Source organism: Aethalodelphis obliquidens, unplaced genomic scaffold, assembly GCF_003676395.1.
Source record: "Aethalodelphis obliquidens isolate GAN/ISIS:26980383/991018 unplaced genomic scaffold, ASM367639v1 scaffold53, whole genome shotgun sequence".
NCBI lineage: Eukaryota > Metazoa > Chordata > Mammalia > Artiodactyla > Delphinidae > Aethalodelphis > Aethalodelphis obliquidens.
In genome coordinates this window covers 11,609,980-11,630,996 of record NW_020837997.1, presented here as the reverse complement: position 1 = coordinate 11,630,996, position 21,017 = coordinate 11,609,980, and the positions used below count along the sequence as shown (strand labels likewise).

The window sequence follows — 21,017 nt, the reverse complement described above, 5'->3', positions numbered from 1 at the left end:
TGTATTCACTTGCCTGGCCCATGGTACCCAGCTATGTGGTCAAACATAATTCTAGATGTTTCTGTTGAGGGTGTTTTTTTAGATGTGATTTACATTTAAATTCATGGACTTTGAGTAAGGCAGATTGCCTTCCATTGTGTGGGTGGGCCGTGTCTAATCAGTCGAAGGGCTCAGGAGGCAGGAGGAAAAAAAACCTCAGGTGTGATTCATCCCAGGGCAAAATTCCTCTCCAGCTGTGGACCTATGAAATCAGGCAATGTCTCTGCTTCCAAAACACGATGGCGGGATGGACATAGAATAGATATTCTCATTCCAAATGGGAGAAATTGGAAGGAAGAAAGGGGTCACGGGTCCCAGCAAGTCTGAAACTTGTTCCAATAGGTTTTAAGCCTGGAGAACCATCTTCTTTGGCTCAATGCCCTATCCTCCAGGTCCATGTGGCACCGTCCATGTCCACGGTGGCATACTGCCGCCGTGCTTCCTTGTACCTTTAGTCTTACTGCCACCATGCTGTGACCCACAGCTTGACCCCATCAGGAAGAGTAGCAGTATTTTAAATCAAGCACTCCTGATTCACTGCTCCTAACACACTTCCCGTGAAAAAGGCAGAGTGAGTTGAGAAGCCTGGGGTCGGATCCTTGGGCAAGTCTCTGCCTCTATGTCCGCGTCTGTAAAATGGGTAACACTTCCCACCACACAAGGTCATGGTGAGAGCTAGAAATCATGCCAGTGCCCCGCACATAGCAGGCACTTGATAAATGTGACTGCTGTGTTTTTATCATTTTCTGCCAAAGCGAATGTTTCTATCCCAGTGTCTCCTGAAGCAGTTACCTCTGACCTGCTTAGGGACCGAGAGATTCAAAGTGAAAAAAAGTGAGATTCAAACTGAAAAAAAAAAATGTGGTCCATTTAATTATGGATCAATGGGGGCTTCTTTGGTGGCGCAGTGGTTAAGAATCCACCTGCCAGTGCAGGGGACACGGGTTCGAGCCCTGGTCCGGGAAGATCCCACATGCCACGGGGCAACTAAGCCCATGCGCCACAACTACTGAGCCTGCACTCTAGAGCCCGCAAGCAACTACTGAGCCCACATGCCACAACTACTGAAGCCCGCGCGCCTAGAGTCCATGCTCCGCCACAAGAGAAGCACCGCAATGAGAAGCCCGTGCACCGCAACGAAGAGTAGCCCCCGCTCGCCACAACTAGAGAAAGCCCATGCGCAGCAACAAAGACCCAACGCAGCCAAAAATATTAATTAATTAATTAATTAATTAATTTAAAAAATTATGGATCAATGAATGTCTTCATCCAATAAAAGAGGGGTAGGAGTCTCCTACTAGTTTATTTATTTTGTCCTCAAAGGCCGTGTAATGAAACAGGGTAAACCTGAGGGGCTGGCTCTGCTCCGCAGGCTGTCAGATGGGGGGCAGCCCAGGAGGAGAAACCACCTTTTACAAGGAGACCAGAGTCCAGGCTAAGAGTCTTTAGGAGGAAGCGGTCTAACCCATGGGGAATATCCATCCCAACAGGCTTCAGAGTGACATGGGAGGATCCTGCCCTTCTGTGCCTCAGTTTGCTCATCTGTTAAAGGGGGCAATAGCAAAGTTGGAACGTGAAAACGCAGGGGAGAGCTTTGCAGAGTGTCTGGCTTACATTACACGATCACTAAAAGTTAGTTGTTAGAGTTGAGCATCACAGAGAGGCCAAAAGCAGAACGTGAACATTCTCTGCCAGCCTTAGCCGGAAGAAACAAGACTCGCAGATATTGGTAGGTCCAGAGCACACCATCTGGAACCCAGGCTGCCCGGGGTCTAATCCCCACATCATTGTTCAACCTTGACTCGACTCACCTGTGAGTCCCATTTTGCAGATGGTAAAAGTGAGTCAAGCTCAGAGCAACATGGCACTGCAGGGTCACGGAGCTGGTGAGTAGCGAGGTCAGGCTCTGAACCCAGGTCTGCCCTACGTCCAAGCGTCCGCCCTTGACCTCCACGCTAGATGGTTATATTAACCGCTGCCGCTGCCGTGAAAGGATGTCCTCTGACTTCTAACCACTCCCCTCAACAGGGCGGAGTGGATCTCCACTGGGTTGGGAACAGGAGAGGGGGAAGAAGAAAGAAAACAGCAAAAGTGACTGATCTTGTTTCGCTTTTGTTTTTTTCTGTTTTCCTGTTCCCCCACAGCCCCTCCCAACACTCTGAACTTCAACGCGGCTCATCGTAAGCGGAAGACGCTGGTGGCCCCCGAGATCAACATCTCCCTGGACCAGAGCGAGGGCTCCCTGCTGTCCGATGACTTCCTGGACACCCCCGATGACCTGGATATCAACGTGGATGACATCGAGACCCCAGATGAGACCGACTCCCTGGAATTCCTGGGGAACGGCAATGAATTGGAGTGGGAAGGTGAGGTCGCTCGTCGCACCTGCCCAGCCCCCAAATCGGACCCCAGCGCTCCCTTTGGCTTGGGGACCAGCTGACCAGAGCCCCCCTCCTCCATCCCCGTAGGCTCAAGGGGGACAGGTCTTCCAACCCGGGGCTCCCAGGACAGCTCCTGGGACTCCACGCACATTTTCTCATGGACTTGTAGACTTTGCTGGGAGATGTGTCTTTCACCCGATTCTCAAAGGGGACTGAGACCAGAGGAAGGGCCTCCCCCTGATTCCACAGGTGTTTGTGGAGGAGGTCTTGATTGCTGTGTAGGGGGCGGCAGGGAGATCGGGCGGGGGCATGTCAGGAATAGACATTGCCTGCCTGCTCGCGTGGCCATCGGAAAGCCAGGCTCTGGGTAACGGAAAAAATGTACACAAGATAATTGCACCTGGTCGTCGGTGCTGTGAGGGAAACGAGGTGATGGGAGAGGGCAGGGGGTTCTCACTGGGGCAATTCAGCCCCCTGCCCCCAGGGGACACTGGGCCATATTTGGGGACACCTGTGGTTGTCATGACTGGGGGAATCCTGGCATCAAGTAGGTGGGGTCAGGGAGGTGGCTCCACACCCCACAGCGCCTGGGATGGAGGAGGGGGCTCCACAGAGAATGACCGGCCCTCAAAGGTCAAAAGTGCCCAGGCCGAGACTCCTTGAACCAGGCTACCTGGGGGTGGGGAGGCCTCTTTGCAGGGTTGCCGGGACAGGCCTCCCTGGATGCGTGTTATTTGAGCTGACATGCCAAGGCAAGAGCACAGGTCAGAAAGGTGGCGGTGGCAGTGGCCATGGGGACAGAAGCAGAGCCACAGCACTTGCTGGGTGGATGTGGAACATGAAGGGGAAGAGGGCATTGAAGGTGACACCTGGGGTGTGGGGTCTGAGCAGCTGGGAAAACGGCCAGGCTATTTTCTGAGGCGGGAAGATCGCAGGATGACGGGTGGGAAAGAGGCAGATATTTCAAGCATGGTTAAGAATCCTGAGAAGCCCAGAGAGGGAAAGAATGTGTGCAAGGTCACAGCAAGAGACGGGCTCTACCCAGGCCAACCACCCGACTGAGCACTTTCCTGTGTTCCACGGCTTGGGGAAAGAAAAATTATTATTTAGGCGTGACTTTGGGACTCCCAGGTCCTCCATCTCGCCCAGCAGCCCCAATCTAACACCGTCTGTCAGCAAAGGGTAGGATGAGTGGTTTCGCCTCTGGCCTGGGGAGAGAGGAGAGGGCTCCGTGGCCACAGGCGGCAAAGGTAACCCAGAGAGGGAAGCTGGGATGAGGTGTCCAGACTCAGGTGTCCCTTCCGCTCACCTTCCACCCCCCCTGCCGCTTCCAGATGACACCCCCGTGGCCGCCGCCAAGAATATGCCTGGGGATAGTGCAGACCTGTTTGGGGATGGCTCGGCCGAGGACGGCAGTGCCGCCAACGGGCGTCTGTGGAGGACAGTGATCATTGGGGAACAGGAACACCGGATCGACCTGCACATGATCCGGCCCTACATGAGGGTGGTGACCCACGGAGGTAAGGCCACACCCCTTGGGCCCCCTCCTGGCTCCAGCAACTGGAGGCCCATCAGTGGTCCTCTCTGGACCTCAGTCTCTTCTTCTGACCCAGGGGGATGTTAAATTAAGCCCTAGTGTCCGGGTGTGCAGGGGTGAAACTCGCAGGGGGGCAAGGCATAGACGTGCCAGATGCACACCGGAGATGTCTACGAGGGTGGCTGGCGTCCCCCACCAAAGGCGGAGACAGGTCAAGCGTTGGCTGGCTTCTCCAGCCAGGCTGCTGTGACTCAGAGCTGTACCCTCTGAGTGTGCGCAGTGGGTGGGAAGGGGCTGGCCAGCGACGAGGCCGCTGCATGGGGCAGAGCAGGGGACGGCTCAGAGCTGGGAGACGGCTCTACCCATCTCTGGTTGGGGCTGCTCACTCACTGGCCGCCTCTCCCCAGGGTACTACGGGGAAGGTCTCAACGCCATCATCGTCTTTGCCGCCTGCTTCCTCCCAGACAGCAGCTCCCCCGACTACCACTACGTCATGGAGAACCTCTTCCTGTAAGTGGCCCACCCGCTCCGTCCCAGCTGCCCACAGTTCTGAGGGTCCCACCCGGTGGGCAGGACCATGCTGCAAGAACCACGTTGGGTGGGGGGCTCTGCCCGGCACCAGGGAAGGGCTGGGCCGCCAGCAGACCTGCATCTGAGTCCCCTGCTCGCCCGCTGGGCCTCACGGGTGCAACTGTCATCATCCGTAGCAGTTATGGAGCATTTACTACGTGGCAGCCACGAAGTGAAGGGCTTGGTGTGTGATAACGAATTCCACCCTCGACAGGACCCTGTGGATTAGTTATGTTGCCTCCCATTCTGTGGCTGCAGAGCCTGAGGCACAGAGAGGTTAAGTCACTTGCCCAAGGATACACAGGTACAGTTTTATTATGATGGAGACAGATAATATGGATAAAGCGCCTGGCAGATGACAGTAGGAACTCAGCAAATTGTTATCACCCTTATTATCATCATTACGACGATTTCCTTCTTACACAGCGGGGCGCGGGGCTTGGATGCCAGGTGGGGCCAGAGGACAAGGAGGTAGCCATGGAAGGTCAGATCGGAAAGTGGCCTGAGATACCAGGGAGCCCAGTCTCCCCAATCTACAGATGGGGAATTAGAGGCTGAAAAAGAGGAAAGGATTCTTCTGGGACTTCCCTGGTGGTGCAGTGGGTAAGACTCACGCTCCCAATGCAGGGGGCTTGGGTTCGATCCCTGGTCAGGGAACTACAACCCACATGCATGCTGCAACTAAGAGTTTGCATGCCACAACTAAGGAGCCGGCGAGCTGCAACTAAGGAGCCTGACTGCCACAACTAAGACCTGGTGCAACCAAATACATAACTAAATATTAAAAAAAAAGAAAAAGGGGCTTCCCTGGTGGCACAGGGTTAAGAATCCGCCTGCCAATTCAGGGGACGTGGGTTTGAGCCCTGGTCCAGGAAGATCCCACATGCCGCGGAGCAGCTAAGCCCGTGCGCCACAACTACTGAAGCCCGCACACCTAGAGCCCATGCTCCGCAACAAGAGAAGCCACCGCAATGAGAAGCCCGCACACAGCAACAAAGAGTAGCCCCGACTCGCCACAACTAGAGAAAGCGCATGCACAGCAACGAAGACCCAACGCGGCCAAAAATAAATATATAAAATTTTTAAAGAATGTTGTTTGAAAAAAAAAGAAAGGATTCTTCTGAAATCACTTAGGGGGAGACAGGGCTGGGACAGACCCCAGGTCCCTAATGTCTGGTGCAATGGACTGTTGGCTGTGGGTGCCTGTTCCCCAGGTGTATCTGGGGCTATTGAAGCCCACCTCCCAGAATTATTGGAGACCATGCATATAAATCGCTTAGCATCTAGTAAGTGCTCAATAAAATAGTAACTACTACAATCACTGTGCCCACTGACACAAATTTGGGGTGGGCTGGGGTCATCCCCCACCCTCCGCTCGGGCCGAGTATGCCAGGACAGCCAACAACACCTGAACAGGTGTGGCTGGCAGAGCCAGGGCAGGCGGAGGCAGAAAGGGCAGGTGCCCCAGGGGTTCAGTCCCGGGAACTGGGCTTCCTGACTCTGAGCCCCTCCGTCGGGTCCTCTGTCGTCTGCGTCCCGTGACCAGGTACGTCATCAGCAGTCTGGAACTCCTTGTGGCCGAGGATTACATGATCGTGTACCTGAATGGTGCCACGCCTCGGCGGAGGATGCCCGGCATCGGCTGGCTGAAGAAGTGTTACCAGATGATTGATAGGAGGTGAGTGGGTGGGGCTGGGGGACCTCCTCGGGATGCAAGGGGTCCTGAGGTCCCTCTGAAAGGTGTGTAGTGGTCAGCTGGGGCAGCTGTAACAAAGCACCAGACTGGGTGGCTTAAACAATAGATATGTGTTGTCTCCTAGTTCTGGGGGCTAGAAGTCTGAGATCAAGGTGTCTGCAGGGTTGGTTCTTTCTGGGGCCGTGAGGGAGCATCTCCCCTGTGGACACTTGTGTGCAAATGTCCCCTTTTTATAAGGACACCAGTCATAGTGGATTAGGAGCCCACCCTACTCCTATATGACCTCACCTTAACTAATTTCTCCTACAATGACCCTCTTCCCAAATGAGGGGGCTGCAATTCAACATGCCCATAATAGGTACTCAGAACCATGGGACCCCAGAAAAATCTTTCAGAAATGGGAGACGGTGTGGCCATGAAGTCAAACGCTCAGACTCTAAATTAAGAGAGACTGGAGACCAGACATCAGCTCTGCCACCTGCAAACTCTGCGAGGGGGCTTAGCTTTACCGAGATTCCACCTCCTCCCTGCCAATGGAGATAAGCATAGCGCCTCCTAGGCACAGAGAGAAGGTAACACCGGTTAACTGCTCCCTCCCCGGGGCTTTCCCAAGGAGCCCATCTTGCTTCCTCTGTCTCCCCACGCAGATTGCGGAAAAACCTGAAGTCCTTAATCATAGTCCACCCATCCTGGTTCATCCGCACCGTGCTGGCCATCTCCCGCCCTTTCATCAGGTAAGATCATGACCTGTGTCCAGATAGCCACCTGGGTTTTTGTGTGTCTTAGTTTTTAATCTGCATTTTCCAGCTCCTCTCTGATGAATCTATATTGTTGCGTTAAACAGTTTAAAATCATATGTATTGTTATTTAGTGTCGAATATACATCACGGGGTGGGGGGGTAGGGAGATGGGAATAAGTAACAACCAGCTCTCCCATATTGAATGTTGGATCCCTTTTAAAGTTTACAACCACAGCCCTGAAAGGTTGACTTGGCCGTGCCCGTTTCATGGATGAGGAAACTGAGGCTCAGAATATTCCAGGGAATTACCCAGAGTCACACAGCAAGGTCACCAGCCCACCACACGCCCTCAGAAGGAAGCCCGGCTCCATCCACTCTGGAATCTGTAAGGGAGGGGCATTAGGACGGCAGGAGGGGCTGACCCACTCCTGCACCATGATGTGGTAGAACGATACATGTGTGTTTTGGGGGTGCCCGAGACTACCCTCAGGTTTGATGATTTACCAAGAGGACTCACAGAACCCAGAAAAGCTGTTGTGCTCAGGGTTATAGCTGATTCCAGAGAAAGGATGAACACTGAAATCAGCAAAGGAAAAAGGTGCATATGGGAGTCCGGGAGAAGCCAGAAGGGAGCTTCTGATTGCCCTGTCCCAGTGGAGTTGTACCCAAAGCCCTTCGTTCTCCCTGCAATGACGTGTGACCACGTGCAGGAAGTACTGCCAACAGAGAAGCTGACCTTGGTGTCCAGGGTTTCCACCAAGGCGTGGCCACACGGGGATGGAGTGCCCACGCAGCCCCCTTAGTTCCTCAGTAACTGATATGATGGCCCAAGACCCCACCAGGAAGCACATCTTTAGCACAGACTATGGGCCCCGGGTAAATGAAGACGCTTACCAGACGGGACATTCCTAGGGCTTACAGGTGACCTCCTGTGAGTCTCAGGGGCTGGTTCTTTCTTTGGAATGTGCAGGAGATAGAAGCACCTGGACACACAGAGCAAGTGAAACAAAATTAGTCATGTTAAACGCCCTCATCAATCACATAAAAGTAAATGCACATTTAATGTAATATAATTCAAAACATTGAATTAAATGAAGACCCTTCATTTCCACGTTCCCAGTGAAGGATCTGTGATGAGTTTAATAGACGGGGTCAAACTTTGCCTTGAGAGCATCACAGCGCTGAGGCGAGGAGGCAACTTCCGATGCTCTGTTCAGTGACTCCCAAGCACTCTCAGACATTTGCACATTAGTGAAGTCAGGCCTTTAATACACTAATTATGGGTCATTTGTGCTAATGATGACAATTACCGGGCAAAACGGTAGACACACACTTCAGCCTAACAGAATTGCCTTCTGTCCTCGACATCCCGTAATTTGGGAACCGAAATTTGCCTTGAATGCAGATAATTCTCTCACTTTAGGTTGCTTTTCCTAGTTTTATTTTATTTTATTATTTTTTTGGCCATGCTGCACAGCTTGTGGGATCTTAGTTCCCCAAGTGGGGATCAAACCCGTGCCCTCAGCAGTGAAAGCGTGGAGTCCTAACCACAGGACCGCCTGGGAATTCCCTGGGTTGCTTTTCCTGTGGTGAATTTCAAAGGTCTCCTTTTGAGCTTTCAGGGAAATAGGAGGGGAAAGTGGAGTAAAGTAAGCTTCCCTGTTTAAAAGCCGAGGGATTCTGAGCTGCCACCTGGCCCTAGCCATGAGGTTCTGTGATTGTATCTCAAAAAGAACTCCTGTTTATTCCCCGATGATCTAAACATGGGCATGTGCCTCGCCCTGGACTGGAATTCTCCCTCCCGAGAGCCCTGCTTCCCAAGACAGAGCTCAGCTCACAGGCAGACAGCATCGTCACGTGGAAACCGGGTACCCATTTCCAACAACGGACATGGCAGCTTTACCATGGCGTCCTCACGATGTGATCTCGCCTGTATTTATAGCCCACTGCTCAGACCACAGGTGTCGCCCCTGTGCCCCCTAAAAAAACCTTTGCAACCAATCAGATCATCCATCCTCAGAGCCTCCCAGACCCGGGGTATTCAGGTAGAGTCGGTCTGAGACTCACTCCCTGTCCCTGGGCCCTTTACTTTTCTGTCACACCAACTGGAGGAAGAACTCATGTTCCAAGAATAATTTTTTTTTAATTAAGAAAATAAATTCCGGGACTTCCCTGGTGGAGCAGTGGTTAAGAATCCACCTGCCAGTGCGGGGGACACGGGTTCGAGCCCTGGTCCGGGAGGATCCCACATGCCGCAGAGCAACTAAGCCCGTGCGCCACAACTACTGAGCCTGTGCTCTAGAGCTCGTGAGCCACAACTACTGAGCACGTGTGCCACAACTACTGAAGCCCACACTCCTAGAGCCCGTGCTCCGCAATGAGAAGCCCGCGCACCGCAACGAAGAGTAGCCCCCACTCGCCGCAACTAGAGAAAGCCCACGTGCAGCAACGAAGACCCAACGCAGCCAAAAATAAATTTTTAAAAAAAGAGATGATTCTTTAAAAAAGAAAAAAGAAAATAAATTTCAGGGACTTCCCTGGCGGTCCAATGATTAGGACTCTGCTCTTTCACTGTTGAGGGCCCGGCTTCAGTCCCTGGTGGGAGAAATAAGATCCTGCAAGCTTTGTAGCTCAGGGAAGGAAGGAAGGGAGGGAGGGAGGGAGGGAGGGGGAGAGAGAGAGAGAGAGAGAGAGAGAGAGAGAGAGAAAGAGAAAGAGAAAGAAAGAGAGAAAGGAAGGAAGGAAGGAAGAAAGAAAGAAAAGAAATTTCAACTGCACAAAAGCGGTGGGGTTTATTTATTCCGGTACACATGGCCGCTTTGTGACTGTGGGAAAACCGTCTATCATTCCCTGATCAGTTACCAGTGGCCTCTGCTGATTAACCCGTGTATTTTTCTCTTATGGACACTGCGAACTGTAACATTCCTCATGGGTCTCCGTTTTTGCCGGGTGCCGGAAAGTTTGAGACGAATTCTTATCTAATCTCTAAAATTAGATGTAAAACTTCTTGACACAGTTTTGTAACTATGTGACTCTATCTTACTTTTTTTCTTTTCTTTATTGTTATTTGATTATTTTATGACTTAGCGTCCTGTTACATTCTCTTGGCCTTATATTTCTCATCCTTAGAAAAACTGACGTGAGGGACTTCCCTGGTGGTGCGGTGGATAAGACTACGCACTCCCAGCACAGGGGTCCCGGGTTCCATCCCTGGTCAGGGAACTAGATCCCACATGCATGCCACAACTAAGAGTTTGCATGCCACAACTAAGGAGCTTGTGTGCTGCAACTAAGGGGCCCACCTGCCGCAACTAACACCCAGCGCAACTAAATAAATAATTTTTTTTAAAGGGAAAAAAAAACTGATTTGACCTTGAAAAAAGTTTATTGGACATTTTACCAAAATTAGGTTTAAGGTAAATTAAAAAAAAATAATCACGAGTTCAAAACAATGCGCTGGTGACAAAGCACCTCAGTGGGTAGCAGATAGCCAGAGCTGGGGTTTGGACCGGAACAAGCCATTCATCCCAAAAGAATGTGGAATGAATCAGCAGTCCCCATGTGCATCTGTCTCGTGACCAAATGACTACTGCTGCCATCCAGGCAGTGGCGATTGTGCCAGAAAAGCATTCTTGGGAAGATTCACACAGAGGAGCAACTCCTGGGGAGGATGGGGCCTGGAGTCTAGCAGCATCTCTTTCCTCTCTGCTTCCTTCAAAGAATTTCCTCAGCTCAGCAAGGACTGGTGTCCAACACGTGGTTCAGGACACTTCTCTTCTTGCAAGGGGAGACCCCGGGTTCTGCTCTGTTCCCCCACTAGGGGCCAGGGGTGGAGGCTGGCACAGGTGGGGAGGGAAGCTTGGGCGAAGGTGCTTGGGGCATCCCGGAATACTGCTGCGTGTGCAACCCTGTCTGCCATCGCTCCTTCTGGCCCTGAGGGGCCACCCTGAGGGCTGGCTTTCAGATGTCTCCCTGCTTCTTCTCCCACCAGCGTCAAGTTCATCAACAAGATCCAGTATGTGCACAGCTTGGAAGATCTGGAGCAGCTCATCCCCATGGAGCACGTGCAGATCCCAGACTGCGTGCTACAGTGAGTGTCCCTGGGCCATGGGAACACCACCGCCCCCCGCACCTCCATCCCCATTGCCCCCGGGCTGCTCGCCTCTCAGCCACCTCTGATCAGCTCAACCGAGCTGCCAGGGAACCAGACTTGTGTGGGAAAGCAGAAAAGAAGGAAATACAGGGAAACAAGCTCCTGTGAAATTACAGAACACAGCAGGCCTGGCTATCTAGTGCAGGCCGTGGGCCATGAGCCCTGTCCCCCTGGCTTGTCTTTATAAATAAAGTTTTATTGGCACACGGCTACACGCATCCATTTACAAACCATCCACGGCTGCTTTCGAGCTACAACAGAATCGAGAGGTTGCCACAGAGACTGGCCTGCAAAACCAAAAATACGGATTCTCTGGCCCTTTACAGGAAAACTTTGCCCTGACGGAGGGGCCTGTAGACCAAACCCACGTCAGTGAGGGGGTCGCTTTATACTGGCTGTGTTCGGGGCTGATGCAAAAAATGTCCACTGAGCCGCATCTACTCCAGATGGTGGAATATACCAACAAAACAGATATCCCCTGCCCTGGGGTGGCGTGGGCGTGGGCAGGCTTGCAGGAAACATAAAAAAGACCAGTAGACCCGTCAGCTCCGGCTGTCCTTTCTGCTCTATGACCTGGCGTGTATTCAGATGTGACAGTGAGATTGCTTCCCTGTTCCCAGAGGGAAGGGGATTCCCAGGCTGCATCTCATGTGCTTTCCTTTCTCTCTCTTCCAGGTACGAAGAGGAAAGGCTCAAGGCCAGGAGAGAAAGGTCTGTGCGGAGTGGCCTGTGCCCGGGCCAGGTTAGGGCTGGCGCTGAGCCGGGCCCACAGCTGGGGGGAAATTGGTGGCTTCCGCTCAGTGGGGACCCATGTCATGCACGCATGTAGCTCAAGGCCCTGCCCTTCTCTCGAGGGCTTGGAGTCAGATCCAGGCTCAAATCCAGGCTCCCTCACTTAGTCACAGAGTGACATTAGGCAAGTGAAAAGTTCACAGCCACCCTGAGGGGTATTGTGAGAAATCAGGACCAATGTAACCCACTGGACAAAAATAGTAGACTCCATAGAGAGTCCTCCTAGTAATCCTGATGACAGTGGGGGCAACACAACCTGCTTCATGCTTGCCCCTGCCAGACTTACCCCAGAATCGCTTCTTCACTGACTTATTGGCTAATTTTCGAAAGTGGCAGTGCTCACAAAACTTCAGGACTATTTCGGTCCCACCCAGTTATGGAGCCCTTATACCATTCCTGTATCCTTTCTCATCCCCCCCATCCCCACCCGTCCGCCCCAAGAGGAGGGCAGGGCCAGGATTCCTAAAAGCGTCTGACAGGCTAGGAATCCGAGGCTCAGAGAGGGCAAGGCACCTGCTCAAGGCCACACAGCAAGTCTGAGAAAGAGTTGGGGTTTTCAGTGAGTCAAAAGCATGCCAGGCCCTGTGCCAGCCTGGGAGAGACTGAGGCGATTAAGACTGAGTCCTGGTCCAGAAGTTTCCTCAAAGGGCAAAGGGGAGGGTTGCCTCACCGAGTGAGGGAAGCAGATCCTGGGGCAGGACAGGTGATGTCGGCAGATGAGACACATAATGAGAAAAATTACGGCGGCTTCACACAGCGTCATTTAATAGTGATGAGTGTGAGCGGAGTGGAAGGGGGCGTGGAGGGCAGCAGGACCCGCCATCCCACGCCTTCCAGGGAGTTCTCCTCCTTCCCCTCCTCTCTCTTCTCTACTCCCTCCCTCCCTCCCCTTCCTCTTTCCTTCCTTCCTGTCTTTTTTTTTTTTTTTCAATACCTTTAGTTGCAATAAAATACACAGGACATACAATTCACCATCTTAACCATTTTTAAGTGCACAGCCCAGTGGCATTAAGCACATTCACATTGTTGGGCAACCATCCCCACCATCATCTCCAGAACTTTCTCATCTTCCCAAACTGAAACTCTGTCCCCATGAAACACTGACTCCCAGCCCCTGGCCCCCACCATCTACTTCCTGTCTCTGTGGATCTGACTCTCTAGGACCTCGTGTGAGTGCAATCAGACAGTATTTGTCCTTCTGCGTCTGGTTTATCCAACTGAGCATAAGGTTCCCAAGGTTCATCCACATTGTAGCAAGTGTCAGAATCTCCTTCCTTTTTCAGGCTGAGTAATATTCCAGTGTGCGGATAGACCGCATTTTGTTCACCCATCACCTCTCGATGGACACTGGGGGTTTCCACCTCTCGGCTGTTGTGAATTGTGCTGCTGTGAACACGGGTGTACAGTTATCTATTCAAGTGCTTGCTTTCACTTCTTTGGGGTGTATATAGACCCAGGAGTGGAGTTGCTGGATCTTATGGTAACTCGATGTTTCATCTTTCGAGGAGCAGCTAGAATCTTTGCCACAGCGGCTGCCCCATTTGACATTCTCACCCCACCAGCCACGCGCAGTTCCAATTTCTCCACATCCTCGCCAACATAGTAACATAACACATGTTCTACATTTAAGGTAGTAGCCATCCTGCAAACTCCCCTCGCAGTCCAGTGGTTAAGACTCTGTGCTTCCACTGCAGGGGCTGTGGGTTCGATCCCTGGTTGGGGAACGGAGATCCCGCACACCACGTGGTGTGGCCAAAAAAAAATTTTTTTTTTTTAATTTTAAAGGTAGTAGCCATCCTGATGGGTGTGAGGTAGTCATGTCTGTCGGTCTGGCTTTTTTCTTTTCCTCCCTTTCTCCCCACCCCCAGGTCCCCCTCTCCTCTGTCTCTCTGTCTGAGTTACGCTCCCCCCGCCTCCTGAGCCTTAGCTATGGATGGGAGTAGAGAGATGACAGGACAAGCAGGGCGCCCACCTTCCAGAATCACAGCACATGGGCTGCAGCGTCCAGGGAGCAAGTGCATGAGGCCCCTGCGGCAGCGATAAGCTGAGATAAGCGCCCCCAGGGAATGGCCCACAGCCCCCCCCCCCCCCCCCCACCAACCATCTGCGTCCATCTTCATGAACCCCTGGCCATCCCATCACGCAGTCCACCCTCTGGGCCCCCGCGTTTCCCCGGGCGCAGCCAAACCCTCTCCTGATCGCTGTCGGGCCATGGTGGGTCCAGACAGAGGGGCCAGTGGGAGCCGAGAGCCCCTGGGCCCACTCGGCTGGCTGGTCATCCCTCGTCACCTCTTCTGTCCCCAGCGCAAGGCCGCAGCCAGAGTGCGTCCTGCCCAGGTCTGAAGAGAAGGCGGAGGCGGGGCTGGCGGAGGACAGGTAAGTGTGTGCAGGTGGCCACAGGGCCAGAGCCCACACCCGCGGGGGGCTGCTGAGCCCAGGGAACCTCAGTGAAGGTGATCTGACATTACCATGGTGCTGAAGTAAGACCACCACTGGGAATCGGCCAGCATGAGGCCCATTCCATCGAGCCATTTTAATGTAAATTTAGTGCATCTGTAGTTTTGGGCAACCAGCACCTTCTCCAGTTCCAGAACATTCGACAGCCCAGAGGGAGACCCTGTACCCTGTTAAGCAGTTGTTCCCATTCCTATACTCCTCCTTTTTTTTTTTCCCCCGGCTGGGCCGCGGTATGAGAGATCTTAGTTCCCCAACCAGGGATAGAACCTGTACCCCCTGCAGTGGAAGCACGGAGCCCTAACAACTGGACCGCCAGGGAATCCCTCCTTTTTTTTTTAAATCCAGCAACTCTCTACTGAAAGTCCTTTAGTGCCTCACCCTGGGATGTGTGGACAGATGGCACGACCCCCTCCCTGGCCTCTAGAGGCCCCTCCCACCTTTCCTGTCTCTTTCTTCAGGTCTGCCTCCTGCATTTGACCCTTGTCGTACCCTCCTTCTCCTGTCCTTGAGCTCCTTGAGGGCAGCGGTTGCATCTTGGGACCACTGCCCCCTCCTCCTCCCACCCTGCATCCAGCACAGGCCAAGCATGGGGACCAGGGGCAGCTGATGTGCACGAGAGACCAAGATCTGCTCTCAGATGAAGGTTCCAGCTGGTGACCTTTGTGCAGGTCCCGGTGGATGGGTTCAGCCTTCTCAGTGGGTGGACCTGGAGCAGCAATAGTGATTTCATTTTGTGGCAGTGAAGGGGCTCAGCCATTCTCACGACTGCCCGTCCTGGCTCATTTGTTACACAGCTGACACGTGCTGACACTTGCTTTGTGCCAGATCAGGGTGAAGCCATATTGGCCCTCATGGGGCTCATGGCCAAATGCCAAGGCTCCCCAGACAGGCGACTAATGCTGAGACTCCTTCCTTTTCCCACAGGTCTGCTCTGGCCACAGAAGATCAGGAAACAAGGTGGGTGGGAAGCAGGGCGATCTTGGCACCTTTTTTTGGAAACATTCTATGTGGAACCTACCCTGGGATGAGTGCCTCATGACTTATTGTTGATGGGGGGAGGATGCTGCACCAGGGAGGCAGGGAGACCGTGGTTACCATGACAACAGGGCCTCCTCTGGGGCCAGGCAGCCGGTCCCTGCTCCACTCCAGCGGGGCGTCATTAACAGGAGGCCCCAGAGCTGAGCCACACAGCGGCCCTGACTGAGATGTCCACCCAGAGCCAGGCCCCCTGAAGCCCAGGATTTTACTCAGCCAGAGGGTGCACTGTCTGCCCACAACCTATCTCAGTGTGTCTGCCTGACTATAGATGCCAGGAAGAGCCTCCCTGTGTGTCACGGGTCCTGGAGACCACCCTCGGGGGCAGTGGTTTGCTAGAAGGACTCACAGGACTCAGCAAAGCTGATCTGCTGACAGTTATGGTTTATTAAGGTGGAAGTGTGGGTACAGCTCAAAGTCAGCAATGGGAAAAAGAGCGTGGGGTGGGGTGAGGGGAGACAGGTGCACGCTTCCAGTTGTTCTCTCCCAGGGGAGTTGTTTTGGGACAGCCCTTAATTCTCCCAGCAGCCAGGCGTGGTGATGCACACCAAGTGTCACCAACCACGTGTGCTCATTTGAGCCCTGGTGTCCAGGGTATTTACTGGGGGTCAGTCATATGCACGGTGGACCACCCACGTGGCTGACCTTAGTCTCTAGCCCCTCCAGAAGTTGAACTGATACCACATGGTCCATGGCTCCTGCCTTAAATCACATTGTCAGCATAGACTATCCAGGGTAACCCCAGGTCCCAGGCAAACAAAGATACTCTTATCAGGAAGGACGTTCCAAGGGCTTAGAGGTGACCTCCCAGAAGCCAGGCAAGGGCCAGACCTTCCTTTAGAACCTGCAGGGTTAATCCTTGACCACACACTCTGCTATAAATATGTTACATGGCCCGGCCACATGCCTTAATACTACCTATGTGACCCAAGAAGCCCCAGGCTGAGAAATAAACATCAAAAATCGTCTTAGAACAGTACTGCCCTGGGCACACTGAATAGAAGCAAGTTCTCAATGCATTTCTGACAAGACCATCTCAGTCCTTCTGGAGCTGAGTTCCCAACCACAGACACAAAACACGCGAGGAAATCATTCACCATGAGAAAAAGTCGGCGGTACAACAGATAGCAGCATTAGACCTCCTCCTGGGAATCCTCAGGTAGAGGTGATAAAAACAAGCATGTCTAAAATGATTAAATACATAAAAGAAGGAATGGTTGGGAGCAATGGATGGATGGACGGATGGACAGGTGGGTAGGTGGGAAGGTGGATAGATGGATGGATGGATAGGGAGATGGACAGGTATATGGGTGGATGGGTGGATAAACGGATAGATAGATAGGTGGATGGGTGATGGATAAGTGAATGAATAATGGATGGTTGGATAGGTGGATGGACGGATGGATGGATGGATGGATGGATGGGTGGGTGGGTGGATGGATGGATGGGTGGATGGATGGATGGATGGGTGGGTGGGTGGACGGATGGACAGATGGGTTGGTGAGTAGATGGGTGAGATGAAGCCTGCCTCCAGTCTGATCGAGGGCACCAGCCCTGGGGCCTTGTTCTTTGGCTGGGGCACCAAGGGAGAAGTCCCCTTCAGAACCATACCTAGAAAGGTGGGTGACAGGTGGCAGACCTTGAAAGGCAGGTGCCACTCTTGCTGCTGAGGGCACACTGAAGCCGATTAGATCATTCTTTTGGATTCCCCACACATGGAACATTTTCCACTTTCTTTACGTACAATAATAATAACTTGACTGTGTTTCTGCCTCTCCAGCATGTCCTGAGGTGACGTGAGCACAGAGGAGGACACAAAAGAAGATCCCAGATGCCAGGAAACCTCTGTCGGACGCCCTCTGACCCTGGATCTTGTCCCCACCTCATCCTGAGTCACAGTCTCCAGGGGGTGTCCGTCTCCTCCATCCATGTCTGAAACCCAACATCCTTTCCAGCTGCTTGAAAACTTTTTTTTTTAATGATGCAGTATTAGTGCGTTCTGGAAAAGGACCCAGTTCTCCACCCTCCCACACTCATGAGCTCATGGCCAAGAAGAGCAAGAAGCGTTGAGCATGGCCTGTGCGTCCTTGGTGGCCTCAGAGACCCCCCCCCACCACCACCACACCACTGCACAGAATCCTGGTCAGGACCCTTCTCTTGCTTGTCACCTGGTTCAGGTTGGAGCCACAGATGCCCATCGACTCCCTGGCCGGGTCTGGATTCCTTCTTGTGCCTTTCCTGCCAGAACGGCCCCCACAGCCCTGGGCATCTGGCCTGGAAACTCAACCCCCACCCCCAGCAGCGCCGTGCCCCCCGGGCACTGCCCAGCCTTTGAACTCACAGCTTTTCCTTTGAACAGCCCTCCCCTTGCCTCTTATAACTTCCACCTTCTTAGGGAGCATCGGAGCCCACAGCGCCAGTGAGGGCTGCTGATAATCATCCTTGTTCTACAGTTGTGAACCTACATCCCCCTCAATCTAGAACATTCTCAAGCCCCTTGAACGCAGAGGCCACGCCACAGGGCAATCCCGATCAATACCTCCTACCGAGGGAATGAGCCTCCCCACTTCCCTAATTTCCCCGACAACATGGGGTTGGGATGCGCCCCCTTGGGCTCCCACCAGGAACAGAGGCCGAGAAACCAGTGCTGAAATAAGCTCATCTCAGAAACGCAGATTGAGAAAAAGGAAGATACAGGGTACTGAACGTTCGAGTGTTACAAAGGTCACTGGGGAGAATTAAAACCAGCGGCCTGGATGCTACGACCACCTGCATTCAAAGGAAGCAGATATCCTTAGGACAAAAAAACCCATTTTTCTAATGCGGTTGAAACACCAGTCAGCTCGGAGCTAAAGGGAGTGAGTTCCCCATCTCTAGAGGCATTCAAGAAAAGGCTGGACGGTACTTGCACAAAGTGGCCCTCTGCGGTCCCCTCCAACCCTGAGAGTCTCTGTTTCTATGAATCTGAGCAAAAGTCGAGCAGGTGCATCATCCGGCCCCTCTTGCTGGCTCTGTAGCTGGCTTCTTAGCGGGTGTCATCCAGGTTTGGTTGACCCTCCCTCCCCCATTAATTTCCCAGTAGGAGATTCTTGGTCTCAAAGGAGATGTTGAATGCTTCTCCACCTGGGATATCAACGGGGTGCGTTTGGGGTTATCCCAATGGCAGGAGGGAGCCAGTGGCGTTCAGTGCTGAGCGAAAGGGACAGCAGTGCTTCCTGCATGTCAAGGAATTGTCCCACCCCAAATGCCAGTGGCTCCTGCCTTGGAAAATTCGGGGTTTCTAAGCAGCCTTGGACCTGCATCTTCTGGAACCCAGCACTGCTCCGGTGAGGCCAGGGCATTTGGGCGTCTGGTGGGGTTTTTTAATTTGTGTTTCTGCTCTGTTTCCCAAATGTCTAATAAAGGACCGGGACCATGTTCCAGGCACAGATGAGTTACCTGGAGGCTGAGGCAGGAGAGGCTGGTGGATGGGCCTCTGCAGGCTGCCCTCCGAAAGGCCACTCCATCCTGGGCCAGCTTGTCCCCCACCCCTGCCCAGAGCGCCTCCTTTTCTAAAAGGTGCCTGGGCATCTGCCAGGTCACCTCGAACTCCAGGTTCAGGTGGCTGGCTCTGCTCAGCTGAGAGGGACACGTGACCCGCGAGGCCCGCAAGTCCACAGTAGATGCAATAACTCCTGGAAAGCCAGTGTTCCACTGGAAGAGAAAAAGGAGCCCGGGACAGGAACAGATGCATTCCATCTAACCCGACAATTACTGAGCGGCTGCAGAGGCGACAGAAGGACGAAAGAGGCAGACCCATCCCGCCCTCAAGGAGCCTGCAGCATAACAAGAAATTCCAGCACGGACCCCCTGGTTCACCGTGGCCCACCGACCACCCCCTCCGGACCACCAGCAGCCATAGACAACGGGCAAGTGGAACCAAGGACCCCAACCCAACCTCAAAGCCCCTCCAGAATAGAGAGAGACCCCCGGGGTGGCTGTCTCCAGGTCGGCCACCTGTCCACAGGTGTGTGAAGTTCTGAGGCACAGCTCCGTCCATACGGGGCCACTGTGTCCTCGGTAGCACCTAGGGCTGCTACCCACACCCTCTGAAATTGGCTTTGAGAAAGATTTGTATCTGCGGGGCAGTTTTTGGCTGAAATGCAACGGATGTCGAGCCCTCCTTGTAAAGGAACATTGAGTTTTCCTCTTGTGACACATGGGATGCATCATAAGTCCCTCCCCCAAGTCGTAGTTCACACACCCATCCTTCCGACGACGGCGCGAGTTTTGTGGTTTTTAAAAACAAAAACAATTCATTCTGATTACTGTCGTGATATGAAGGCATCATTTCCATGAGCTTTGGGGGATTTTTATGTGAAATAAATAAACTATCACTGAGAAGGAAGGTTTGTGACTTTTGTCCACGTCCAAGGGACATGGCACTGGTCTTGGTCGCGGTGCAGAGGAAGGAGCTTTCACGGAATGGGAGGGGGCACAGCTCAATGCCAAGCGACCTTGGGCAACGTTGGGTGACTTTGGGCCATGGCCTATATCCCCTTGCTTCTATCTCCCATCTGCAGCATGGGAGCCCCGGCTGGGTTTTTCCCGAGGCCCCTTTTGGCTCTGCCTGTCTGTGATTCAGGTTCCTTTCCTGTCCCCATTCTTCTCTGGAATCAAACTTAGTCAACAGTTAATAATATTAATTACTAGTCTTAAGCAATTCTCCAATCCCCGGCAAACACGAGCTGGGTATCCTACAATTTATCTCAATCCTAACACTACCGGTTCGGGCAGACCTTACAGGCTAAGGGGTCAGCCCCACAAGATGGCCCCGACTTCAGACACCAGTCAATCTCAGGTCCTAGAATAGGGTACAATTCAGCAATAGTCAGATGGAAGAGATGTACAAGGCAAGGTGTGGGGAAGGGGGCGGAGCTTCCACGCCCCCTCTGGGCACCACCCTCCCAGCACCTCCCTGTGTCCACCTAGTGGAAGCTCTACAAAAAATGTTTAGGGATTTTCATAGAGGCATGATGGATTACACCACTGGCCATTGATGAAAGTTCCCTCCCTCTAATCCCAGGGTCAGTGGGGTCCCCTGGCCACCAGCCCCGGTCCTGTGATTATAGGGCGTTTCCAAAAGTCACCTCGTAGCATAAACTCAGGTGTGATTGAAAGAGCTTGTTATGAAAGCAAAGGATGCTTCCTTCATCTTTACTATCTGGAGCCATTTCAGGCACAGAGGACATAAGACCAAATATTATCATAAAAGGGACTTCCCTGGTAGGCCAGTGGTTAGAACTCCACACTTCCACGGCAGGGGGCACGGGTTAGATCCCTGGTCGGGGAAGTTCCACATGCTGTGCGGTGTGACAAAGAAAAGAAATTTCCAAAAAAAAATGTATATATTATAAGAAAAGATGTTCCCTCTTCTGATGTAGGAAATTACAAGGGTTTTAGGGGCTGTGTGCCGGGAACTGGGAACTAAGTCCAACTATGTTTCTTATTATAAATCATAATATCACAATAATAATAACAGTAGCAGTAATAATAATAGTCTGAGTCCAACCTAGCACAGGCCCCATGTTACTGAGAGGGGGGTCTGAGGCAGAGAGAGGGTATGTGGCTCACCTGG

At 52.8% G+C, this 21,017-nt stretch overlaps 1 protein-coding gene across 2 annotated transcripts in view; it reads left to right on the top strand.

Annotated features, from left to right (window-relative positions):
- The window catches only part of ATCAY (ATCAY kinesin light chain interacting caytaxin), a 36,803-nt gene extending 17,018 nt beyond the window's left edge, over positions 1-19,785 (top strand). For both annotated transcript variants that reach the window (XM_027085512.1, XM_027085511.1), the window contains 10 exons: positions 2,184-2,405; positions 3,755-3,940; positions 4,365-4,467; positions 6,074-6,205; positions 6,871-6,957; positions 10,955-11,053; positions 11,792-11,827; positions 14,213-14,284; positions 15,290-15,322; positions 17,181-19,785. In XM_027085512.1, coding sequence (XP_026941313.1) covers positions 2,184-2,405; positions 3,755-3,940; positions 4,365-4,467; positions 6,074-6,205; positions 6,871-6,957; positions 10,955-11,053; positions 11,792-11,827; positions 14,213-14,284; positions 15,290-15,322; positions 17,181-17,190 — 980 coding nt within the window. In that variant the 3' untranslated portion in view covers positions 17,191-19,785. The remainder of the gene's footprint in view (positions 1-2,183; positions 2,406-3,754; positions 3,941-4,364; positions 4,468-6,073; positions 6,206-6,870; positions 6,958-10,954; positions 11,054-11,791; positions 11,828-14,212; positions 14,285-15,289; positions 15,323-17,180) is intronic.
- Positions 19,786-21,017: the final 1,232 nt, after the last annotated feature.